Here is a 21,889-nt window from a genome sequence, read left to right on the forward strand (position 1 = left end):
GAGAAATGTCTGTTCCTCCCCTTCCTCTGGGACAAATGATCCTGGAAGGATTTTGCCACTTTCAGTTTGCTGTTTACACTGATCAAACGTTTGACCAGATGCGTTGGAGGGCAGAAGAGGGATCAGGAGTCTTTCAGGCCCCTGATGTCTCAATAAAGAGTGCCTGTCACTACCCATGCTATCACAATGGATGTTTTTCATCCTTTGTGATAGCAATATGCGAACGTGCACATAGGTCCAACACGCATATGTAAAAGGTGATTGCACCACACATTTGATGCATCACTGCGAACACCAGAATGAGTGCAATAATTCTAGCACCAAAGCTCACATTTAAAGTGGTTCCAAAGGTTCAGTTTTTATGTTATACTTACCTGCTCTGTGCAATAGTTTTGCAGAGAGCAGCCCGATCCTCCTCTTTTCAAGTCCCCTGCCGGTGCTTCTAGCCCCTTCCCCTTGCCGAGTGCCCGCAGAGCAAGTACTCATGCATGCTCGCTCCTGAGCCCCCTCTGTGTGTCTATAGGGCACACAGAATGTGGCTCAGTTTCGCCCCCTCCTTACTGGCTGTGACTGACAACAGCGGGTGCCAATGGCCCCCATTGCTGTGTCTCAGCCAATGAGGAGAGAGAGACCCGGGAGAGCCGCTGCTCTTCTGCACACTGCTGAATCGAGATCAGGATCAGGTAAGTATTGGGGGGCTGAGGGGGAGCTGCACCTTGAAGATTTTTTACCTTCATGCATTGTATAAATAACCTTCACTCTTTACAACCACTTTAACACTAAAATGATAATCTGTAAAGGCTTTTAAAGCATCGCCTATGGAAAATTTTAGGTACCGCAGTTTGCCTCCATTTCACAGGCATGCAAAATCTGAAATCTTGACATGTTTAGTATCTATTTACTCAGCACAACATCATCTTTTATAATAAAGAAAAATATGCGCTGCGCTAGAATGAACCCAGTACTTCTATGTACTAAAAGTGAAAATTAATTGAGAATATTCAAAACTTATAAAGATGATAGATATGATCCTATAAGTCTAATGTGTAAAAGTGCAATGTGCATATAAATAAATAAATAATGATAATAGTAAGTATAAAAAAAGTAAATATAAAAAACATCAATAATCCATATTGCAAACAGTGAAGTGCATAAACAAATGCAAAAGGTGCTTAGTGCTCCGTAATAGACATCACAGATGCCATAATACTTGATCACAAAGTATGGTGGTATATGGTGTCATCCGTAATGCTCATACATCCTAGGTGCTGCAAACCATGCTCCGGCGCACTCCAGTGGCCCCCTTAGGCTAATATGCTCACCTCAGTGCGTGTGACCCAGCTGCTACCCTGAGTCAAATCATGCTTTGGAGCCACACCCGGGCTCAATGCTGATTCCAGACGTAACTCTCCAGCTTGATTCAATGTAGCACCATGTATAAATAAGAGAAAAGACTATATGGTGTGGCCCCCCCCCTGCCACTTGCCCACCAATCCTTGGCTGTGCTAGATGTTCACACTGCTGCATGTCCTGCTCGGCTGCACTCATTTGTTATCCATCTGGTGCGTTCTTGCCTTGGCTCCTGTATGCCGTTCGTCAAGAGTTTAGAATGTAAGTGTGCTATGTTTAATTAATTGGTGTCTTTGTGGTTAAACTAACACCTAAACCTTGCACTCTGTATGTAACACACTCCTAAACCTTGCACTCTGCATGTAACACACTCCTAAACCTTGCACTCTGTATGTAACACACTCCTAAACCTTGCACTCTGTCAGTAGCGCACTCCTGAACCTTGCATTCTGTACGTAACGCACTCCTGAATCCTGAACTTTGTACATAGCACATGCCTGAACCCTGCACTCCTTCCACACTTTGTGTAACGCACTCTTTCACAGTTTGTGCAAAACCATTTGTAATGGAAGAATTTTATTCTTTTTTTTTTTTAAATAATTGTGCTGAGGTTTTTTTATGTGTCTGTGAGACTCTTGCTTGTGGCACAGCAATCAAAGCATATTTTATAGGTAAAAGGAAGCCCGGGTTTTGTTTAACCACGCTCCATCCCACTGTTAAGCGTTTGGCCATACCTATTTTTGCCCTTGCGCATGTAGCCCGCCACAGGTCACTTCCTGCCTTAAGTGTCCCTCATTCTGAAGTTCAAAAGTTGGGAGGTATGTCGAGTCCGACACATAAGATGACGACTTGTCTCCTCCTGCTTTCCATCTGGTGCTCAGCAATACAAGCTGCAGTGATGTCCTCCCCACGACCAGGCGACGACACCAGACTTGACTATGGCGTTCCCACAGACCAGGAGATGTTAGCAACTCAACCTCTCTGCTTCCCCAACACTGCAGCGAATTGTCCCATCAGCATGCTTTTGGCACTGTGAATGTTCCACAACAGTCCTTCCTTTTCCTCCTCTGCAGAGCTCTGGTAATCCTGGGATCTGTAGTTCAAGAGCAAAACTGCAGCACAGGCTCATTCTCTTGGAACTACATCTCCCACAAGCCTTTGCTCCTCCCAGCAGGCTTTGTCCTCTCCCAGGGCATTACATTAGCTTACTCTGCTCTCCCTAGTGGTGTGCAAGGGTTGCCTCCAGCTCTCTTTGTGGCTGCACACAGTCCTGGATATGTTCAGTGTTTTGCCTCTCTCTGTCTCTCCCCTGCTCACTGGCAGACAAGGAGAGGGAGAACAGCTGCAGCACTGGTTGTGTGTGAGAGGCTGCAGCATGTGTGACACTGTCAGGGCCAGTCTGGTCTGTGCAACTGTAGCCCAGAGTGTGCCTCTGATTGAGGCTACACACAAAAAAACTGCTGCTGTGAGCCAATGAGGAGAGAGAGAGATGCTGCTCTTATGCACATCACCAATAACACTGTGTGGTCTGGGCACCTGCGTCTTAGCAACCAATGACACTGTGTGGTCTGGGCACCTGCGTAGGGTTGCCAATTTTTTTCAAGCCAAGCCCGAACACTTAAGAGGTGCACAGTAATTTTTTTTTTTTTTTAGTATACACTATAGGATTGTAACAGACCTGGGACCACCCATTGGGCACGCCAAAGAGAATAGTAATGTGGTGCACTTAGTTCTCCCTGCCCCTTCTGTCAGACCCTGTTCCAAGCCCCATTCCTGTCTGAATAATGTGTCCGGGTTTCAGGTGGACTGAAATCCGGACACATGATTTAAAACCCGGACTGTCTGGGTGAATCCTGGCAGGTGGCAACCCTACACCTGTGTCTCAGCAACCAGTGACACTGTGTGATCTGGCCACCTGCATCTAAGCAACCAATGACACTGTGTGGTCTGGGCACCTACGTCTCAGCAACCAATGATATTGTGTGGTCTGGACACCTGCGTCCCAGCAACCAGTGACACTGTGTGGTCTGGCCACCTGCGTCTCAGCAACCAATGACACTGTGTGGTCTGGCCACCTGGGTCTCAGCAACCAACGACTCTGTGTGATCTGGGCACTAGCGTCCCAGCAACCAATGACACTGTGTGGTCTGGCCACCTGCGTCTCAGCAACCAATGACACTGTGTGATTTGGCCACCTGCGTCTCAGTAACCAATGACACTGTGTGGTCTGGCCACCTGCGTCTCAGCAACCAATGACACTGTGTGGTCTGGCCACCTGCGTCTCAGCAACCAATGACACTGTGTGATCTGGCCACCTGGGTCTCAGCAACCAATTACACTGGGTGGTCTGGCCACCTGCGTCCCAGCATCCAATGACACTGTGTGATCTGGCCACCTGCGTCTCAGCAACCAATGACACTGTGTGGTCTGGCCACCTGCGTCCCAGCATCCAATGACACTGTGTGATCTGGCCACCTGCGTCCCAGCATCCAATGACACTGTGTGATCTGGCCACCTGGGTCTCAGCAACCAATGACACTGTGTGATTTGGCCACCTGCGTCTCAGTAACCAATGACACTGTGTGGTCTGGCCACCTGCGTCCCAGCATCCAATGACACTGTGTGATCTGGCCACCTGCGTCTCAGCAACCAATGACACTGTGTGGTCTGACCACCTGCATCCCAGCAACAAATGTAACTATGCAGCTTGGTCAGCTGCGTCTCAGCAACCAAAACAATAGAACACTTTTGCCGTTATTGATGTCTAGCCATCAGGCCACACATATGGTCCATGGAGTGTGAACAGGGACTAGGACTATGAAGCAGTGCCTCTATGATGACTGAATGTCAGGCTGTGTACTACATCCTGTGTGACGTGTATATACAGCTCCTTATCACATGGTTTCCACAGCACCAGACACACTCATAGAGAGTCATTCTAATATGTCTATAGATAACACTCTCCCCTCACACACAGCACTCAGACAGGTGCGTGACGTCACCGCCCCGCCCTCCACACTTCTCCTCTACACACCGCCGAAGGACGCGAGGTCACGTGACAGCCCGGGGAGGCGGGAAGCCGGCTTCGGCCAACCAGCGAGCGCCGTTCTGGTGTTGGGGGGCGTGGCGGCAGTGACGTGTGGTGGAAGTGTCTGAAGGGAAGTGTGTGTGAGTTCTGTACAGCATGGCTGCCAAGGTATGTGCACAGTGCAGGGGGGACAGGGGCTGGGGAGGTGAAGAGGGGCTGTAGGGGGGGGAGGAGGTGAAGAGGGAGACATGGAGCCGGGAACACTCCATAGGTCGCAGTGACAGGACATTCTGTCCCATGTCAGGGGATGGTGACCCTGGGCCTGGAGGTCATTCTCTTCTAATGGCTGTGTGAGGGTGGTTGCCCATGGCAACCTATTGAATTCCATCACCTCACCTTGGTAACCATGGACAGGCCCATGTAAACATTTGTACTGGAGATGTTTTTTATATACTTGGGGAATAAAATGTCCTGTGTGATTCTCTGTACATGTTAGTACATAACACCTCAGTTTAAAAGGAACTTTATTCCCCCCTCCCCCCTGAAACATTTACCCCCCCCCCCCCATTACTAATGCGATTTCTCCTGCACCTGTCATCAGGCTGCAATGCACAACAATGGAAATCGCATCATTCTCTTTGGTTCTGGTTCATATCCGTGCAGCATAGTGCGCTTTTTCTATTTTTTGCCCCATAGACTTCATTGGGAGTGCATGCAAAATACACGTACTTCCATTCTGCCAGGATTTATGCTTAAAGGGGGGTTGTAAAATATGCATTAAGGTGAAAAAACACCTGGTAGTGTGAGGACCCCCGTTTTACTTACCTGAGCCCTGAAATTTCACCCGCCGGGGACGCGCTCTTCCTCTGCCCGGGGTTCTCGGCTCTTGATTGGATAGATTGATAGCAGCGCAGCCATTGGCTCCTGCTGCCGTCAATCAAATCCAATGACGCGGGGGGGGGCGGGGCCGAGTCATACATTCGGCGCCTATGGACGCCAAATGCTGGACTCGGGAGCACGCCCGCAAGGTAAACCCCCCCCCCCTCGGGTAGCGCTTCCCCTAGGGCAGGGATATGCAATTAGTGGACCTCCAGCTGTTGCAGAACTACAAGTCCCATGAGGCATAGCAAGACTCTGACAGCCACAAGCATGACACCCAGAGGCAGAGGCATGATGGGACTAGTTTTGCAACAGCTGGAGGTCCACTAATTGCAGATCCCTGCTCTAGGGGGTTATCTTATGCGGGGAGGAGCCACCGAGGGACCCTAGAAGAGGATGTTGTGCAAAACGAGCTGCACAGTGGAGGTAAGTACTATATGTTTGTTATATAAAAAAAAAAAAACGTACCCTTACAATCAAGGCATTTGTAAAGGCTCAATAAAAAGAAAAAAAGAAAATAAACATGTTATGCTTACCTGCTCTGTGTAATGGTTCTGCACAGAGCGGCCCCCGATCCTCCATCTCATTCTCAGGTCCCTCACCAGCACTACAGGCTCCTCATCTTCTCCGTGCGCCGCTTCCCACAGGGGCTCACCTATAGGTGCAATCTGGAGCCATGCTGTGTGTGTATCTATAGACACACACACACACACACTCACTCACTCTAGCTGGCTCGGCCCTGCTTAGATTGCCATAAGCGGGAGCCAATGGCTGCCTCTGTGTCCTGTGAGAGGAGAGAGACCAGAGCCGCTGCAGACAGGCGCACAGCACTGGATTAAGATAGGACTTGATTAAGTATAAGGGGGTGGGGCGGTGAGTGAGGGCGCGATATTTGCACTGGAACATTTTTTTTACCTTAAAGGAGAAGTCCAGCCTGAGCTTGTTTGGCTGGGCTTCACCTATGGGGTCACGCAATTTGTTTTACTCTGCTGACATCACTGTAATCAGTCCAGGCACCGCTTCATCACAACAATAAAGTCTGGATCCGCCAGCTGCCTGGACTAATGACTGTCTTAGCCTCTCAGCGAGCCACTGAGAGCCTGAGACGACCGCTCCCCACCCCTCCACAGCTCAGCGCTCCAGTGAGTGCAGGGGGGGGGGGGGGGCTGCTTACTGACAGGCAGCAGCTCTCCGCCTGGGGGATCTGTGAGAACTGAGCGATCGGCGGTGTTCAATCGCTCAGTTCTCATTGTAGAGGTGCCGGGGGACAGATGCAGCATCCACCTAGGTAAGTATAAATGGGCCAAAAAAAAAAAACTATACTTCTCTTTTAATGCAGGGAATGCATTAAAGTTGTTTTTAAATACACAGTAAAGTGACTGGCCTCAGGTGATGAACGGAGATGAAACAAATCCTCCTACATAAGTTGTACCTGTTTATCTGCAGTGTTCTCTTATCTACAGCCATTCAAAGTCCAGAATTTTATACAGCTTGTCTGAGCTTTCAGGAAACAAGAGGCAGAGAGCTGAAGTTACACTCTGCTGAGCTCAGTGAGGAGAACTCTGAGAGCTGATTGGAAGGAAGGGACACACCCCCTCTTCACACAGGATCAGAGCTGAGGCTGTCGCGTCATTCACAGGCTGTGTGCTGGAGCACCCTAATTCTCTTGGTGTCAGGACAACTTGTCAGAAGTGACTCATGCTGGTAGCGGAAGGAATTAGCAGACAGACAAGTACACACTATAGAGGGATATGCTTTGTTCATATTTCTTGTCTGAGGTTTACAACCACTTTAACCGCTTAAGGTCTGCCCTATAGCAGTTTTACAGCTACACAGCGGCACCAAATCACATATACCCACACACTCACTCCTAAACTTCAGGCAGCGGAAGCTGAACGCTGGGTGTGCGGTACCCAAAGTCCGCCAATCGTCAGGCAGAGAGACAGACCTGCGATCTTCCTATGTCTTGGGTGCTGAACCTTTTGCCCTCCAGCTGTTGCGTAACTGGAAGGCAATACACATCCAATTGTAATGCATATTTATGTATGAACAGTTCCTTATTGTGATAGACTCACCCGGGACAGAGGCTTTTGGAGGGAACTGAATGCTGGCCTCGTTCCTACCGATTATGGGCCCTGGCATTTGGGGTAACGGTGCTCTTTGTGAGCTGTATGCCTGGGGACCCTTGAGGTGGTGTTACTTTAGATTCAGGTCCTTGTCCCCCAAGACACACAGACTCTGGGAACCCTGTATATGACATATTAGAAATAGTGACTGAGAATATATATCTTGGATTACTTAAAATGGGACAGTAATATTTATCCACAATATCTCCCAGGATATATATAAAAACTATTCTTGGTATGTTTGATTCTGAACTCAACATGTTAGTTGAGAGAGCTGATCACATTGGCCTCTGTACAATGTAGGAGACGGGCCGACTCCTGCTGGAGCTCCTGCTATTGTGTGAAGATGTCCTGTGTTTATACTTATGCTAATGTATAATCTACTGTGTGAAGCTCGGTGACAAGTCTGACCTGTAGTGAAATCCTGATTAATCTTAACAATGCTCAGGATGGCACGGAGTCACATCGGCTGCTTTAAGGGATTAGTTAATTAGCTCATGTTAATTAGGTTTCTGGTTACAGGTGTATTGTTAGAGTAATATGAGCAGGAGGTAGGAACCTCCTCTTCTACTGTATATAAGACTTGTATTTTGGTTCTAATAAAGAGTCCATGTTCAGCAACTAAACAAGTATCGTCTTGTTTTGTGCCTGTGAGCAGTTGGAATATCTGATCTCTATAATCAGACTGGGAGGAAGCGGTATATGACGAAAGCACTCAAGTGGAGTGTGGGACGTTTCGTTACACTTATCCTGCACGTTTACCCCCTCATCCTCCCATTGTTATGTAACCTGTACGTTAACCCCTTTACCACCTGATCCCTCTGTGTATGACCTGTATATTTAACCACTTGGTGCCCACGCGATAGCCGAAAGACGGTGCTTAAAATGCCGGGATGGCGTCCATGTACACCCTCCCGTCCTTGGTACTTGGCTGATCATTGATTGAGGTAGAGGGCCAATCACAGCGAGCCCTTTATAACGTGATCAGCTGTCAGCCAATGACTGCTGATTGCGGAAGTAAACAGAAGCCGGTTATCCGTCTTTTTTTTTTTTTCCCTTCACACTGTCAGCGTGAAGAGCAGAAGAAAGCCGGTAACCAGCTTTTATTAGAGGGACATCGTTCTCCTTAGTGCCCTTCAGTGCTCCTAATCTGTTCCATCTATCAGTGCCCATCAGCAGGGTGGATTTGATTTAAAATCAGAAAGATTTAATTCATAATTTTTAAAGAGCAGCTGTCATCTCTGTCCCGGAGTGGCTCCTCCTCTGCCCTGCTGTTGACTCACCGACAGTCCCATTAACTTTAATGGGACAGCTGGTGATGCGGCAGTGACACAGCAAGGTGAGGGATGTGGCGGCAACAGGCGAGTGGTCGCCCGCTAACAGGCGCTGCCATGATGGATCTGAAATGACCGGTGCTCTTTAAATGTAAGGACTTATTCTTTCTGGTAGTTAGAATCTTTGATATTTCCAACAAAATGAAGGTTTCCTTTTTAGAATAATCTGTCAGGTTAGTAAAACAGTGATATTAGAACCGGTTCAACCATACAGTTTGTAGTGTACATAGATTTGCAAATGGGATAAAGGAATATTCCTGAAATTTGTTTTATCTCATGATTACTGTGAAATTGTGTAAATGCATCAATGCAGTGCATGTTATCTCAGCTTGCAGAGCTTGGATTCATTGAATGAATTTACCAAAAATGTAAATATTGCAGAATATACAGCCTCATGCTACATAACTAAGCTCCATTTCATGCTGAATAAACAAAATTATTAATGTATCTTAAATAGAAAACTATCTTTGGATAATTTTTTTTACTACAAAAGGATTTTGTTAAATCAAATTTTGATATAAATCCAGATTTTTTTTTTTTTTTTTTTTTATCATAAGGGCCCTTTCACACTGGGGCGGCGTCGGCGGTAAAGCGCCGCTATTGTAAGTGGCGCTTTACTGTCGGTATGCGGCCGCTAGCGGGGCAGTTTTACCCCCCGCTAGTGGCCGAGAAATGGTTAAAAAACACCGCAAAGCGCCTCTGCAGAGACGCTTTGCCGGCGGTATAGCCGCGCTGTCCCATTGATTTCAATGGGCAGGAGCGGTGAAGGAGTGGTATACACTCCGCTCCTTCACCGCTCCGAAGATGCTGCTAGCAGGACTTTTTTTTCCCCCGTCCTGCCAGCGCACCGCTCCAGTGTGAAGGCCCTCGGGGCTTTCACACTGGAGCCAAAGCAGCGCCACTTTCGGGTCGGTTTGCAGGCGCTATTATTAGAGCAATAGCGCCTGCAAACCGCCCCAGTGTGAAAGGGTCCTAGAAATCTGATTTTAATCAAAAAAATATAATTTGAATAAAAAAAAAAATCATTGACTTTTATCCACCTTGCACATCAGTACTGCTAATCAGTGCCCATTACTGCCTCATCAGTGCTGCCTATCAGTGCCACCTCCCTGTGGCTCCTGATCAGTGCCCATCATTGCAGCCTATCATTGTCCATCAGTGAAGGGGAAAAATTACCTGTTTGCTAAATTTTATATCAAAATATTAAAACGTTTTTTATTTTTACTTTCTGTCTTTTTTAGTTTAGCAAAAAATAAAAAGCTCGGTGGTGATTAAATGCCACCAAAAGAACGCTCTATTTGTGTTAAAAAAAAAAAAGATAATGTCGTCATTTGGGTACAGTGTTGCATGACCACGCAATTGTCATTTAAAGTGTGACAGCACTGAAAATTGGCCTGGGCAGGAAGGGGTATAAGTGCTCAGTAAGCAAGTGGTTAAAGTATCTAGTGCACCATTACCCATCCTTCTTCTTCTTCTCTTTTTTGCATTGCAAGAATATTGTGGCAAAAAAATTCAGATCACCTTGGGGCGTCTCGTCTCCAAAAAGGTAATTTTGAGTGTTTTTGTACTGTCATTTGTATAGAAACTATATAAGGTTTACTTCTACTTAAAGAATGAATAATGCCGCAGGTCACCAATGAGCAAAACGTGTGTTTTCAGGTGTTGCAGCATTTGAACTCAGCCTTACTAATATCTTAACTGTTGTCCCCTCCAGTTGAATTGCGGGCAGACCACCACTCCAGCAGCATGGGCTTTTTTCACCTACCGCCTGTGTGAGTGCAGCTCATGTTTATGCTTTCACCTTCACAAATCTACTCCATTTTAGTTAGGGGTGCACCAAATGTTTTTTTGGTGCCAAAACCGATACCGAAAATGAAAAATACACTAGGTCGAAAACCATGACCGATACCGAAAATGACTGTTTTTAAAAAATATTTTTATACAGGAGATGGACAGAGACTGCGGACATGGTACCGGAGGTGGCCAGAGGCTGGGGGCGTGGCACCGGAGGTGGCCAGAGGCTGGGGGCGTGGCACCGGAGGTGGCCAGAGGCTGGGGGCGTGGCACCGGAGGTGGCCAGAGGCTGGGGGCGTGGCACCGGAGGTGGCCAGAGGCTGGGGACATGATATAAGAGATCAATGCAGCCTCACCGGTGCCCGTCAGATGCAGCCAGCCTGTGTGTCTCCAGTGCAAGTCAGCCTGTGCAGGGGAAAAGAGAGGAGAGCCGCCGCCAGGTTGATTAGAGCGCCGGGAACATCACAGCTTTCATTTCAATAGCTGTGCATTCCCTGCCGCGCGCTGTCACATACAGCCCCTCCCCTTTGTACGGGGAACTTTAATAGACAGATCACCTGTCTCAGAATTGGACGGGTGATCTGTCTATCAAAGTGCCCGGACAAGGGGGAGGGGCTGTATGTGACGGCGCGAGGCGGGGAACGCACAGCTGTTGAAATGAAAGCTGTGATGTTCCCCGCGCTGTAATCAACCTGGCGGCGGCTCTCCTCTCTCTTCTGCGCTATACGACACCCCTGTAATGGGCGGCACCAGGGGCATTTTCGGCTCCATTATCGCCTTTTTTTTTTCTTTCGGCAAATTGCCGAAAAGGCCATTTTCGGCCGATATGTTTCAGTGGCCGAAATTTTTTTCGTATTTTCAGCAGTTCTCATGCCTTCTAGCCCAATTTAGCCAAAAACTGTTTTTGTTAAGTTTGTATGGAACGAGGAAGCATTTAGTTATTTTTTTAAAGTATAAAATACAGCTATATCTGTAAAAAGAGTAAATGCCTACCTCCTCCCGCTGGCTATGGCAGTGAGCATCGCTCCGGGGAGGAGGATTCTACTTTTTAGAGCGGACCTTCAAGCAAAGCTAAAATTTTACATTGGATTTTTTTCAAATCCTTTATCCCTGCCTCCATTCTTGCCTAGACTTAATGAGGTTTTGGTCTCATTCACCCCCCAATATCCAAACCAGACCCTTATCCGAGCATGCAGGTCAGGAAACAGGAGGGGATGAGCGAGCGCGCCCCCCCTCCTGAACCATACCAGACCACATGTCCTCAACATGGGGTGGGTGTATTAGGGTAGGGGGGCCATGTCCCCCCCCCACAGCACCTTGTCCCCATCCCGACAACCCTGGGCTGTGGTTGTCGGGGTCTGCGGGCAGAGGGCTTATCAGGACAAGGGGGCCCCCAGATCGCGGCCCCTCCCCAGATGATAGGTTTTATTCAAGGTTTGATATGTTGGGTATCTATTTACTCAGTGCAACCTCATCCTTTATATTTTACTAAAAAATAAAGTAATTTATTGCGTTTGTGTGCCCTAAAATGAACTTTAGTTTATTTTTTACTAAAATTTTGCATGGTAATATCGTGTGACATAAAAAAAAAAAATGGAATTGCCACTATTTTGTTCTCTAGGGTGTCTGCAATCTTCAGGCCTAAAATGATTTTCTTAACGTGTGCAAAAAAAAAAAAAAAAAATTTTGCGAAAACGACTTTGTTTTGAACAATTGGAAGTTGTTGTAGTTTGCAGCAGTAAACATTTTATAATCCCCCCCCCCCCCCCATGTACAATGCGTGTACCTACACAGTACATCAGTGATATTCTGTGCATTTATGGTCCTTATTTTTTTGTTTACGAATGTACATAAATACTGGTCTATTACATAAAAACATGATTTTACCACCCGCAACATGTGGAGGAGACCACTTTTACTAACGCTACATCCATATTATTGCTTTTTTTTATGTTGACCTGTATGGGCAGAGACAGGTGTAGCTATTTTCATGTCTGGGACTGCATTGGCCGTCAGTCAGATAATTTTGTTTACCTATACCTCAAATCAGCCTCATTTATGACTTCTGGCCTCTGACTTTGACATTAAGCAGATAAGCCGCTAAGTGACCCTGCTTTTCCTGAGTCTGTCAGGGCTGCTGACTTCCATCCCACTCTTTAGCTGTCTGAACGACAGTCCACTTCCTTCAGATTGTGATTATGTTATATCGGGATAATCAGAATTTGTCTGAAATGATTGCCGTGTAACAGATCCCAGTAAAGGCTCTGGTTTGTGTCCGTTGCACAATTACGCAGCAGGTTAAATGATTGTTGTGTAATTTGATGTGCCTGTCTTTGTATGCGAGCGCTGCTGTTTGTTATTTCTGGCAAGTTTACTTATTTATGAACTTTTGCTGATTAAAGCAGACAGTGCGCACAGTAGGCATTTTATTTATTGCTATGTGTTTATTTAAACATGTTGCCAAATTATGTCATTACGAAGAAGGCTTGCGTGGTTTTCTTTTCAGAGCGATATTGTGAATGATGCACTCGGAATAGATGTAGAAGATAAACAGCTAAATGACATTTCTAAGCTCTGGGAGTGTCAATTGGGTTATCTAGATTCTGGGAAGACCAGACAGGTCTTTTTATTAAAGGTCCCCGTGTTTTACTGTATTCCTGAAATGATTTCTGCTTTGACTGGGAGTCTTCTAAGGACAGCCAGAACAAGCCAATCAAAGCAACATCATACCTAATGACATATGCAGGTGCGTTATTTTGTCTGGAAGGCCAATAGTCAGGAAGTAGCAAAAAAGTTGAGATATTCTTAACTTTCTTGTCTCCTCCTCCTTTTTTTTTTTTATTATATTAAAATAACAAACATGGTATACTTGCCTGCTCTGTGCAAGGGTTTTGCACAGAGCAGCCCTGTATTTCCTCACTGGGGTCCCCTGTCGGCGCTCCAGGCTCCTCCCCTCCATCAAGTGACCCCGTGGAAAGCCGTTTTCCAGGGGGCACCTGTGTGGGCACGCTCCCGAATCCCGCTGCTGCGGACAGACAGCGGGACTTGGCCCCCGCCCTCCACTCCCATGTCACTGGATTTGATTGGCAGCAGCGGGAGCCAATGGCTCCTGCTGCTATCAGTCTGTCCAATGATGAGAGAGACAGTGCCTGGAGCCACTGGGCTTGTGCTCATCACTGGATCAGGCTCAGGTAAGTAAAAGGGAGGGGGGGGGTCTGGGGGGAGCTGCAGCAAAGAAGGTTTTTCACCTTTTAGGCTTCATTCCCACGAGGCGGATCCGCTGCCACGGAGTCCACCAGAATCCGCCAGCTCAGCGGGAGATCTCTCCGTTGATCTCCGCTGAGCCTGCGCATGACAGGTCCCTCTCTGCTCACTGAGCGGGGAGGGGCTTGTCGAGCACCGCTGGTTGCTATGGAGAGATCGGACGAAAACGTACAGCATGCTCGTTTTCATCAGATCTCATCCGATCTGCCAGGGACGGATGTGATCGTAGGGCCATCCGTCTGATTTTAGCAGATCGGACCGGGTCGGATGTCAGCGGACATGTCACCGCTGACATCCGTTGCTCCAAAGACTAACATGGAGCGCCCGTTCAGGTCCGCCGACAAAACTGACAGGCGGACCTGAACGGTCCGACAGTGTGAAAGGGGCCTAATGCATTCAAACCTTGAGACTTTACAACCACTTTAAGTGTAGGTTACACTTTGCCACAGTTATTGAAAGACACTTGAAGGATAAGTTCACCTTTAGTAACATGTAGAGCTGCACGATTAATCCTTAAATCGCAATCTCAATTCAAACCCCCCCTTCACGATTTTAACCCAGCATTTCCACGATTCATTCATGTAAGTGCAGAGCCGTTCTCCACTAACTCAGCTGTCAAAAAGCGATACATGCTTATCAACATTGTCAGCCCTGGGAGATCACTATAAACAAAGTATCTTTTTTAGTTCTTTTAGATCAAAGAACTTTGTACTTTGCTCTGTAAATGAGGGCAGTTTGACCACTTAGACCCCCTTCACACTGGGGCACTTTGCAGGTGCTACAGTGCTAAAAATAGCTCCTGCAAAGCGCCCCGAAACAGCCGCTGCAGTCTCTTCAATGTGAAAGCCCCGAGGGCTTTCACACTGGAGCGGTGCACTGGCAGGACGCTGAAAAAAGTCCTGCTAGCAGCATCTCTGGAGCGGTGAAGGAGCGGTGTATACACCGCTCCTGCCTATTGAAATCAATGGGGCAGCGCGGCTATACCGCCAGCATGGCGATTTGCGGGTGGTTTTAACCCCCGCTAGCGGCTGAAAAAGGGTCAAAACCGCCCCGTTAGCGGCCGAATACCGCTGCTAAAACGACGGTAAAGCGGCGCTAAATATAGTGCCGCTTTACCGCCAACGCCCCAGTGTGAAAGGGGCCTAAGGGCCGGTTCACATTGGTGCGATGTGGGAAACCCTGCGTATCCACTGTATTGCACCTGACTTGCAGGCAGTTCACATGCCTTATGCGAACTGCTGGGAGTGTCAATACAAAGTTATTGACACCTAGGGCTGGGGAAAAAATCAAACTAAATCTTGAATCGAGTTGAGAGGTCAAATCGATTCAAAATTCAAGCAAAGATTTTTCAAGATTTTTTTTTTTTTTTTTTTTTTTTTTACCGTGCCGGTCCTGAGGAGCTGGGGGCAGGAGTTTTTAGGTGAGGCCGCAGCTTCGGCCTAGTCCGTGGGGCTGGACGCTGCGGACTAGGCCGAAGCCGCGGCCTCGCCTAAAAACTCCTGCCCGCAGCTCCTCAGGACCGGCACGGTGAAAAAAAAAAAAAACATTTGAATCGTGAATCGAGTTTTTTTTTTTTTTTTTTTGAGAAAATCTCCCAGCCCTAATGACAACCCCAGATCGGTTTGCATACTGTGGTGTGAACTGATTCGGACAGGAATCAGATTGCATGGGTGTGAACACTCATGTGATCTGATTCTGGCGCGGACCAAAAAAGGGTCCTGTACAACTTTGGTCCGAATGCAATACAAATTGAATTTGCATCGCACAGACCTCACATTTCTGACACTTGTTGCTTACAAGTAAAATCTGTATTTTCTGCAAGAAAATTACTTGGAACCTCCAAACATTATATATATTTTTTTAGCAGAGACCCTAGAGAATAAAATGGCGGTTGTTGCAATATTTTAGGACTATTTGCGCAGCGGGCAATTTTTGGGGAAAAAATACACTTTAATGAATTAAAAAAAACGAAGTAAAGTTATCCCAATTTTTTGTTTTAATGTGAAAGATGTTACGCTGTGAGAATTGTGATCTTTATTCTAAGCAAAAAAAATTGTGATTCTCGTTTTAGCCAGAATCGTCCAGCTCTAGTAACATGTTATACCCCATATTTAGCGTTTAAGGCCTGGAGCTCCAATGGGGGACCCAAGAAGTGAAGGATCTGGGCTGCTCTGTGCAAAACTACTGCACAGAGCAGGTAAGTGTAACATGTTTGTTATTTTTAAACAAAAAAACACATAGGTAATCGCTGGCTGTGCAGAGATCCGCAGATTGCTGCAGCTGCCGTCGAGCTGTCAAAGTGATGGGGCTGACAGCCACACCTGCCAGGGATCAGAAGGCTCCTGCCACTGCAATTTGGCCTAAGTCGCCAGTGTAAATATTACTGTGCACCTCATTCCGCACTCCCCAATTACCCCCCTCCCTTTCTGTAACTGAATGAACTACAAGTCCCCTCTGGCACCGCTTGTAGTATTGGTGAGGCTGCCACTGAGAACCCTCGTAGTTCTTCATTCTTCCTGCAATTCAGTAACTATCTTCCTGTATGGGGGGGTACGGGCAGACAGCTGTAGTAATTCGTCTGCAGAAGCCTGACATTGCACCCGCGATCTGCTGATCATAAGTGCAATTCTTGGCAGGCTCCTAAGAAATAAAAGTTTTGATCAATGTTATGGTCAGCTTTACTCTACCTAGTTACTAATGTGCCTTTGTGCGTAGTGGTGAGAGATCTCCTGGCCCTTTCCTTGTTGTGGCCATACTGTTAAGCCGGCCATAGATGGGTCAAATCTCGGCCGGTTCAGCAGGAACTGGCTGAGATTCAAACATGTATGGGCTGGCTGATTGTACCCAAGTTGAACGATCGATCAACTTGGGTACAACCAACATGTTGGGGTTTTCATGCACTTATTGCCAGCGGCTATAGCCACTAACAATAATCACTGTGTTCTCCCTGTGGCTCCCCACATCCGCCCCCCCCCCCCCTACCGGGAAAACACAATACCTCTGCAGGAAGGATTCCCCTGTCAACACTGATTGTGTTGGATGGGGGAATTGAGTGATTTTCTTTCCTGCAATCTGAATTTGCAGGGAAAAAAAATCGCCCCATCTGTAGCCGCTTTAGGTAAAGGACTCTAATGCCTAATGAGTAGCTGAGACGGTATACCCTGTCTGATAACGTCACAAACATGTTGGGTGGGTGAAGCACCTACTGCTTTGACAACCCCGTGTAGTATTCAATGATGCCATGGTAGAGGTCAGCGGAGCAAGGATTACCCACTTCCCGACCAGAGCATTTTTCCCTGGCAGGGAAGACGTTAAACACTAGGGGGCGATCGAGGGGTCAAACGTGTTTCCTCAGCATGTTCTAACTGTAGGGGGGGATGGGCTACCACTGACATGACAGAGATCGATGTTCCCTATGACAGGGAACAGAAGATCTCTGTCATGAAATGCCTTGTTTACATAGGCAGTTCCTCTTTCTGCCACTCCTCGCTGAGAATGCGGGCCGCCGGCGGACATAAAGTCCGGCGGGGCACGCTCCTGTGGCACGCGCCCGCTATCCTGCTTTTGCGGACTGACGTACAGGTACGTCAGTTTGCACAGGAGTGCCATTCTGCCGATGGTATATCGGCGTGAGCCGGTCGGCAAGCCGTTAAGATGGCAGTAGCGGCTTTTAAAATTCGAAACTTACAGGTTCTCTATAAGCATTGCCATGACAGCTAGTCATGTGACCAAATACGAGAATGACGCTAATTGGTCAGAATGTCCCCAGGGGTCCTTCAATGATATGAATAAATGCCATGGCAGAATGAATCAGAACCTTTTAATTTTCCATTCTGTTTCCTTTTAAGAGTATTCACCTCCATTTATTTATCTTTTATTTTTTTTTTACATTTTCTTTAAAAGTTTCACATATGTGTTTGCAAATGTAATATAATGAAGGTGAAGGCTTTTATGGGTATTCATGCCTCCTGCTGCAGGTTATAAAGTGTGACCTCTGTGTAACTTATTCTATGGGTGTATTTTGCATTGAAGCTCATGGCCTGCAGAGCCGAGAATCACGTGAACAGCACATGTCTTTTGTTTTAGCTACCTGTACAGTCATGTTTGCTGAGGAATATGGGCACAGGGCCAAGGTTAGTAAATGATTTCAAGGTGGAGAGTACGTTGGGGTCATCTTAGGTTTTAAGGAATATTTTGTAGTTTGCTTTGTTCTTCCATACTAATGTTAATAAAGAATAATGAAAAAAAGTTCAGAAACAAGGTGAAACTTTTCCAGTGCAAGGAATGGAAAAAAATTGAAAATAAACCTGTTAGAAGAACACACAGAAGGCAACTGATCCCATACTTTACTTCCAGTTCCACACTTTTTGCATCCCATGGTGCAATACACTCGCCTAATAAGTTCACCAGAGAAGCAATTTCCACCAGGCACAAAATAGTGACTTCTGAAGGAATTTTGTTCCTGGGAGAAATATTTAGGCTTCCATTGCAAACCTCCTTTTAAAGAGAATCGTTTCTTGATGTCTGGGCTCCAGTACTTTGATTCAAAGATGCTGTAAATGAAGTCAGATCTCAGAGCAGCCTTTCTCCACCAAGGATCTTTAGGGTTTCTCCAGAGCTTGCTAGGGGTTCTTTGAGCAATGAGCAGGTTCTGTCTCTACAAATAAGTAATCGCTGACACCAGTTATCTCTTTAGCTATTGTATCTGTAAGAGGGGCATTCCTCCCACTGGCCGACAGTGAAGGAGGTTTACTAAAACTGGTTCACACAGAATCTGGTCCAGCATTGAGTAGTGTCCAATCAGCTTCTAACGTCAACTTGTTCAATTAAGCTTTGACAATAAGCCCACATTCACATTCAGGTGAACTCGCACGATTTCAAACCGGCATTTCAGTCCGACTTTGGGAGCGATTTGAGTTTGACAGACTCCTGTGCGGGTTCCTGCATAGATGTCTATTGTAATCGCCCCTGAAGTCGCCAAAAGTAGAGCAGAAACTACTTTTGGGAATTGGTTCGGCACCGCAAAGTTTGGCATTGAACTGATTCGGATGGTGCCATTACCGGCAATAGGCTCTGATTTTGGAATGCGATTTGACATATCAAATCGGCCCAATGTGAACTTGGGCTAAAACCTAGAATGTGATTTGTTACTACTCACAACTGCACCAATCTAAAATCTACGTTTTATTGTTAAAGCTTAACCAGTTCTGGACCGGCTCACGCCGATGTACGTCAGTACTTTGAAGAGGAATATCGTTGTTATGGCATGGCAGCAGCTAGCTACCATAACCTTCTTCAGTGAGTGGTCCGGTTTCAGATAAAAGTGGTCTCTGCGGCGGATTCACCGCAAGATCACTTTTATCGGTGGTGGGAGAGGGCCCCCCCTCCTGCCGCTCTTCGGTGCCCTCCGCCGCTTACCGGAGCTGCTGGCTTCGCCGATCGAGTCCTTTTCCATGTGTGGTATGGAGTTTAGTGAGGGGAAGACGGCCCCTACCCAGCTCCATACCAATGCAGGGCGGAAGTGACGTCAAAATGTCACTTCCGCCCATAGCTCTTAAAGGGACATTTTTTAAATTTATTTTTTATTGCATTTTAGTGTAACTATGAGATCTGAGGTCTTTGACCCCAGATCTCATATTTAAGAGGTCCTGTCATGCTTTTTTTCTATTACAAGGGATGTTTACATTCCTTGTAATAGGAATAAAAGTGACCCATTGTTTTTTTTTTTTATAAAGAACAGTGTACAAATAAAAAGTAAAATAAGAAATTATTTTTTGAACGCGTCCCGCGTGCAGAAGCCAACGCACGCGTGAGTAGCGCCCGCATATGAAAACTGTGTTCAAACCACACTTGTGAGTTATTGCCGCAATTGTTAGTGAGAGCAATAATTCTAGTCCTAGACCTCCTCTGTAACTCAAAACATGCAACCTGTAGAAGGTTGCGGCGAAACATGTCGGGATGTCACTCTAATGCTATTGTTGAGTGACCACTTTTTCCATCCGATTTGATCCGTGGATGTTTACCTGTATCTGCGTACTTTGTGTATAGCCAATTCTTTTAAACCTGTCTTTTATGTAATAAACTTTGTCATATTTTTTTTTTTTTATACATTGGAGTATTGAAAGTAATCTTTTTTGCCTGGCACCCCCAAAAATCTCCCCCAAAAACCTTCCCTTGTCTGTATATGTTGGGTATCAATTTACTTGGCATAACATCATCTTTCACAATATAAAAAAAAATTGGGCTAACTTTACTGTTGTCTTATATTTTTTAATGCATAAAAGTGTATTTTTTAAAAAAAAAGTGCGCTTGTAAAACCACTACGCAAATACGGTGTGACAAAGTATTGCAATGACCGCCATTTTATTCTCTAAGGTGTTAGAAAAAAAACAATATATAATGTTTGGGGGTTCTAAGTAATTTTCTAGCAAAAAAAAATGATTTTAACTTGTAAACACCAAATCTCAGAAAGGGGCTCGGTCCTTAAGTGGCTAATTGAACAAGCTAAAAATTAGAAGATGAATGATTACTATGCACAGCTGCACCAGTTTTAGTAAATCTCCCCCACTGTAAGGTGCATTCTTGCTACTTCCCACCAATTATATGGAGCTCTCTTTCCCTTGACCGCTAATGTAATGTAGTGTCCTTCCCCTGACTGCCAAAGTAAGGAGCTCTATTCCTCTGGCTGCCAGCATGGCGGCCCCTCTCTCCCCTGGCTGCCAGCATAAGAGTGTCAAATATGCTAAGCATGCCACATTCTTTATTTTCATTTTGTTTATTCTTATTTTGACTTGCTGTTCACACTAGTGTACTGTGTACTTAAATTTAGTGTGTGTATGTTGCTTTAAAAAAAAATTTAACCAGTGCCTGGGGTCCACCGCTGTCTTCCTGCAGCTGGTTCTATTTAAATCTGCGGGTCCCCGGCACCACCATCTTGGATAAGGCAGTCGGCATTGGCTTTCTGAGGTACCACCGACCGCTCCTCGCTACGCATGCACAAGCTCGCACAGCACTTTGTGAATGGTCCTGCAGCCTCCTGGGGCTTTTGATGGGTCTCGGGGTAAGGAACATCATTGTGGGAGCGGGAATGGATAAAAATCGGGACTAAAAAGTCCTTTAACTCGGTTACATAAAGGGGGGACAGAGCGAACCAGTGGGGCTTTTACTTTTTGAGTGCTGTTCAACTTTTAATGTCTTTCAGGTTAAGTAATCATTGGCAGGGGTTTCCTGAGACCTGAAAGGTACTTCAAAGGTGGCTCTGTAAATATAAAGGGGAAAGGATCGCAGCTACTCCTGACCAGCCCAGGTGAATATAAGATAAAGGGAGGTTTCAACCTACATGTCTCCACCAAACCACACAGCCTGATGCCTTTCCCACCACCCACTTAGATCCTATGACCAAGCCCCAGTGGGCGAGGTGAAATGTACCTGGGTGTGTGTGTGGTTTGGTGGAGACCTGTAGGTTGAGGCTGCTCTTTATCGTTTATTCACCTGGGCTGGTCGGGAGTAGCAGCAATCGTTTCCTCTATATATTTACTAACCCCCTGGATTGGTATTGGGACAAGCCTGCACCCCATGTTCTGGGGATATGCTTTAACCTCTACTTTAAGGCTCCATGCACACTGGGCTTAAAAAAAAAAAAAAAAAAAAAAAAAAAAAGTCTATCTTGGGAGTAAAAAAACGCTGATATAGAGCATTTTTTGTACAAAGTTTAGACGAGTTTAAGGCCCCTTTCACACGAATGATCCGTTCAGGTCCGCCTGTCAGTTTTTTAGGCGGACCTGAATGGACCCTTCATAGATCTCTATGGAGCGTCGGATGTCAGCGGTGACATGTCCGCTGACATCCGACCCGCTCGGATCCGAAAAAGTGTAACGGAGGAAAAACCTACTTTTCCATCCGTGATCGGATCGGGTGACGACGGACTCTACGGTCCGTCATCATCCGATTCCCCCATAGGGGAGAGCGGCGCTCTGACAGGTCCGTCGCTGCACAGTGTGCAGAGACAGTCCTGTCATCTTCCTGCCCAGCGGGGATCGGCGGAGCGATCCCCGCTGAGCAAGCGGATGTTCACGGGGCGGATCATCATGGATCCGCCCGTGTGAAAGAGCCCT

The 21,889-nt window shown here is 46.5% G+C and overlaps 1 protein-coding gene across 2 annotated transcripts in view; it reads left to right on the forward strand.

Annotated features, from left to right (window-relative positions):
- Positions 1–4,437: 4,437 nt before the first annotated feature.
- SLC25A13 (solute carrier family 25 member 13) overlaps positions 4,438–21,889 on the forward strand; it is a 236,108-nt gene continuing 218,656 nt past the window's right edge. Inside the window, exon 1 of one of the 2 annotated variants that reach the window (XM_073629566.1) lies at positions 4,438–4,546. In XM_073629566.1, the coding sequence (XP_073485667.1) occupies positions 4,535–4,546 (12 nt within the window). In that variant the 5' untranslated portion in view covers positions 4,438–4,534. Of the gene's footprint in view, positions 4,547–10,242; positions 10,264–21,889 lie in introns of those variants that run through there. The other variant, XM_073629567.1, reaches the window with a different exon arrangement.

The sequence above is a fragment of the Aquarana catesbeiana genome, linkage group LG05 (genome assembly GCF_042186555.1).
Source record: "Aquarana catesbeiana isolate 2022-GZ linkage group LG05, ASM4218655v1, whole genome shotgun sequence".
Lineage (NCBI taxonomy): Eukaryota > Metazoa > Chordata > Amphibia > Anura > Ranidae > Aquarana > Aquarana catesbeiana.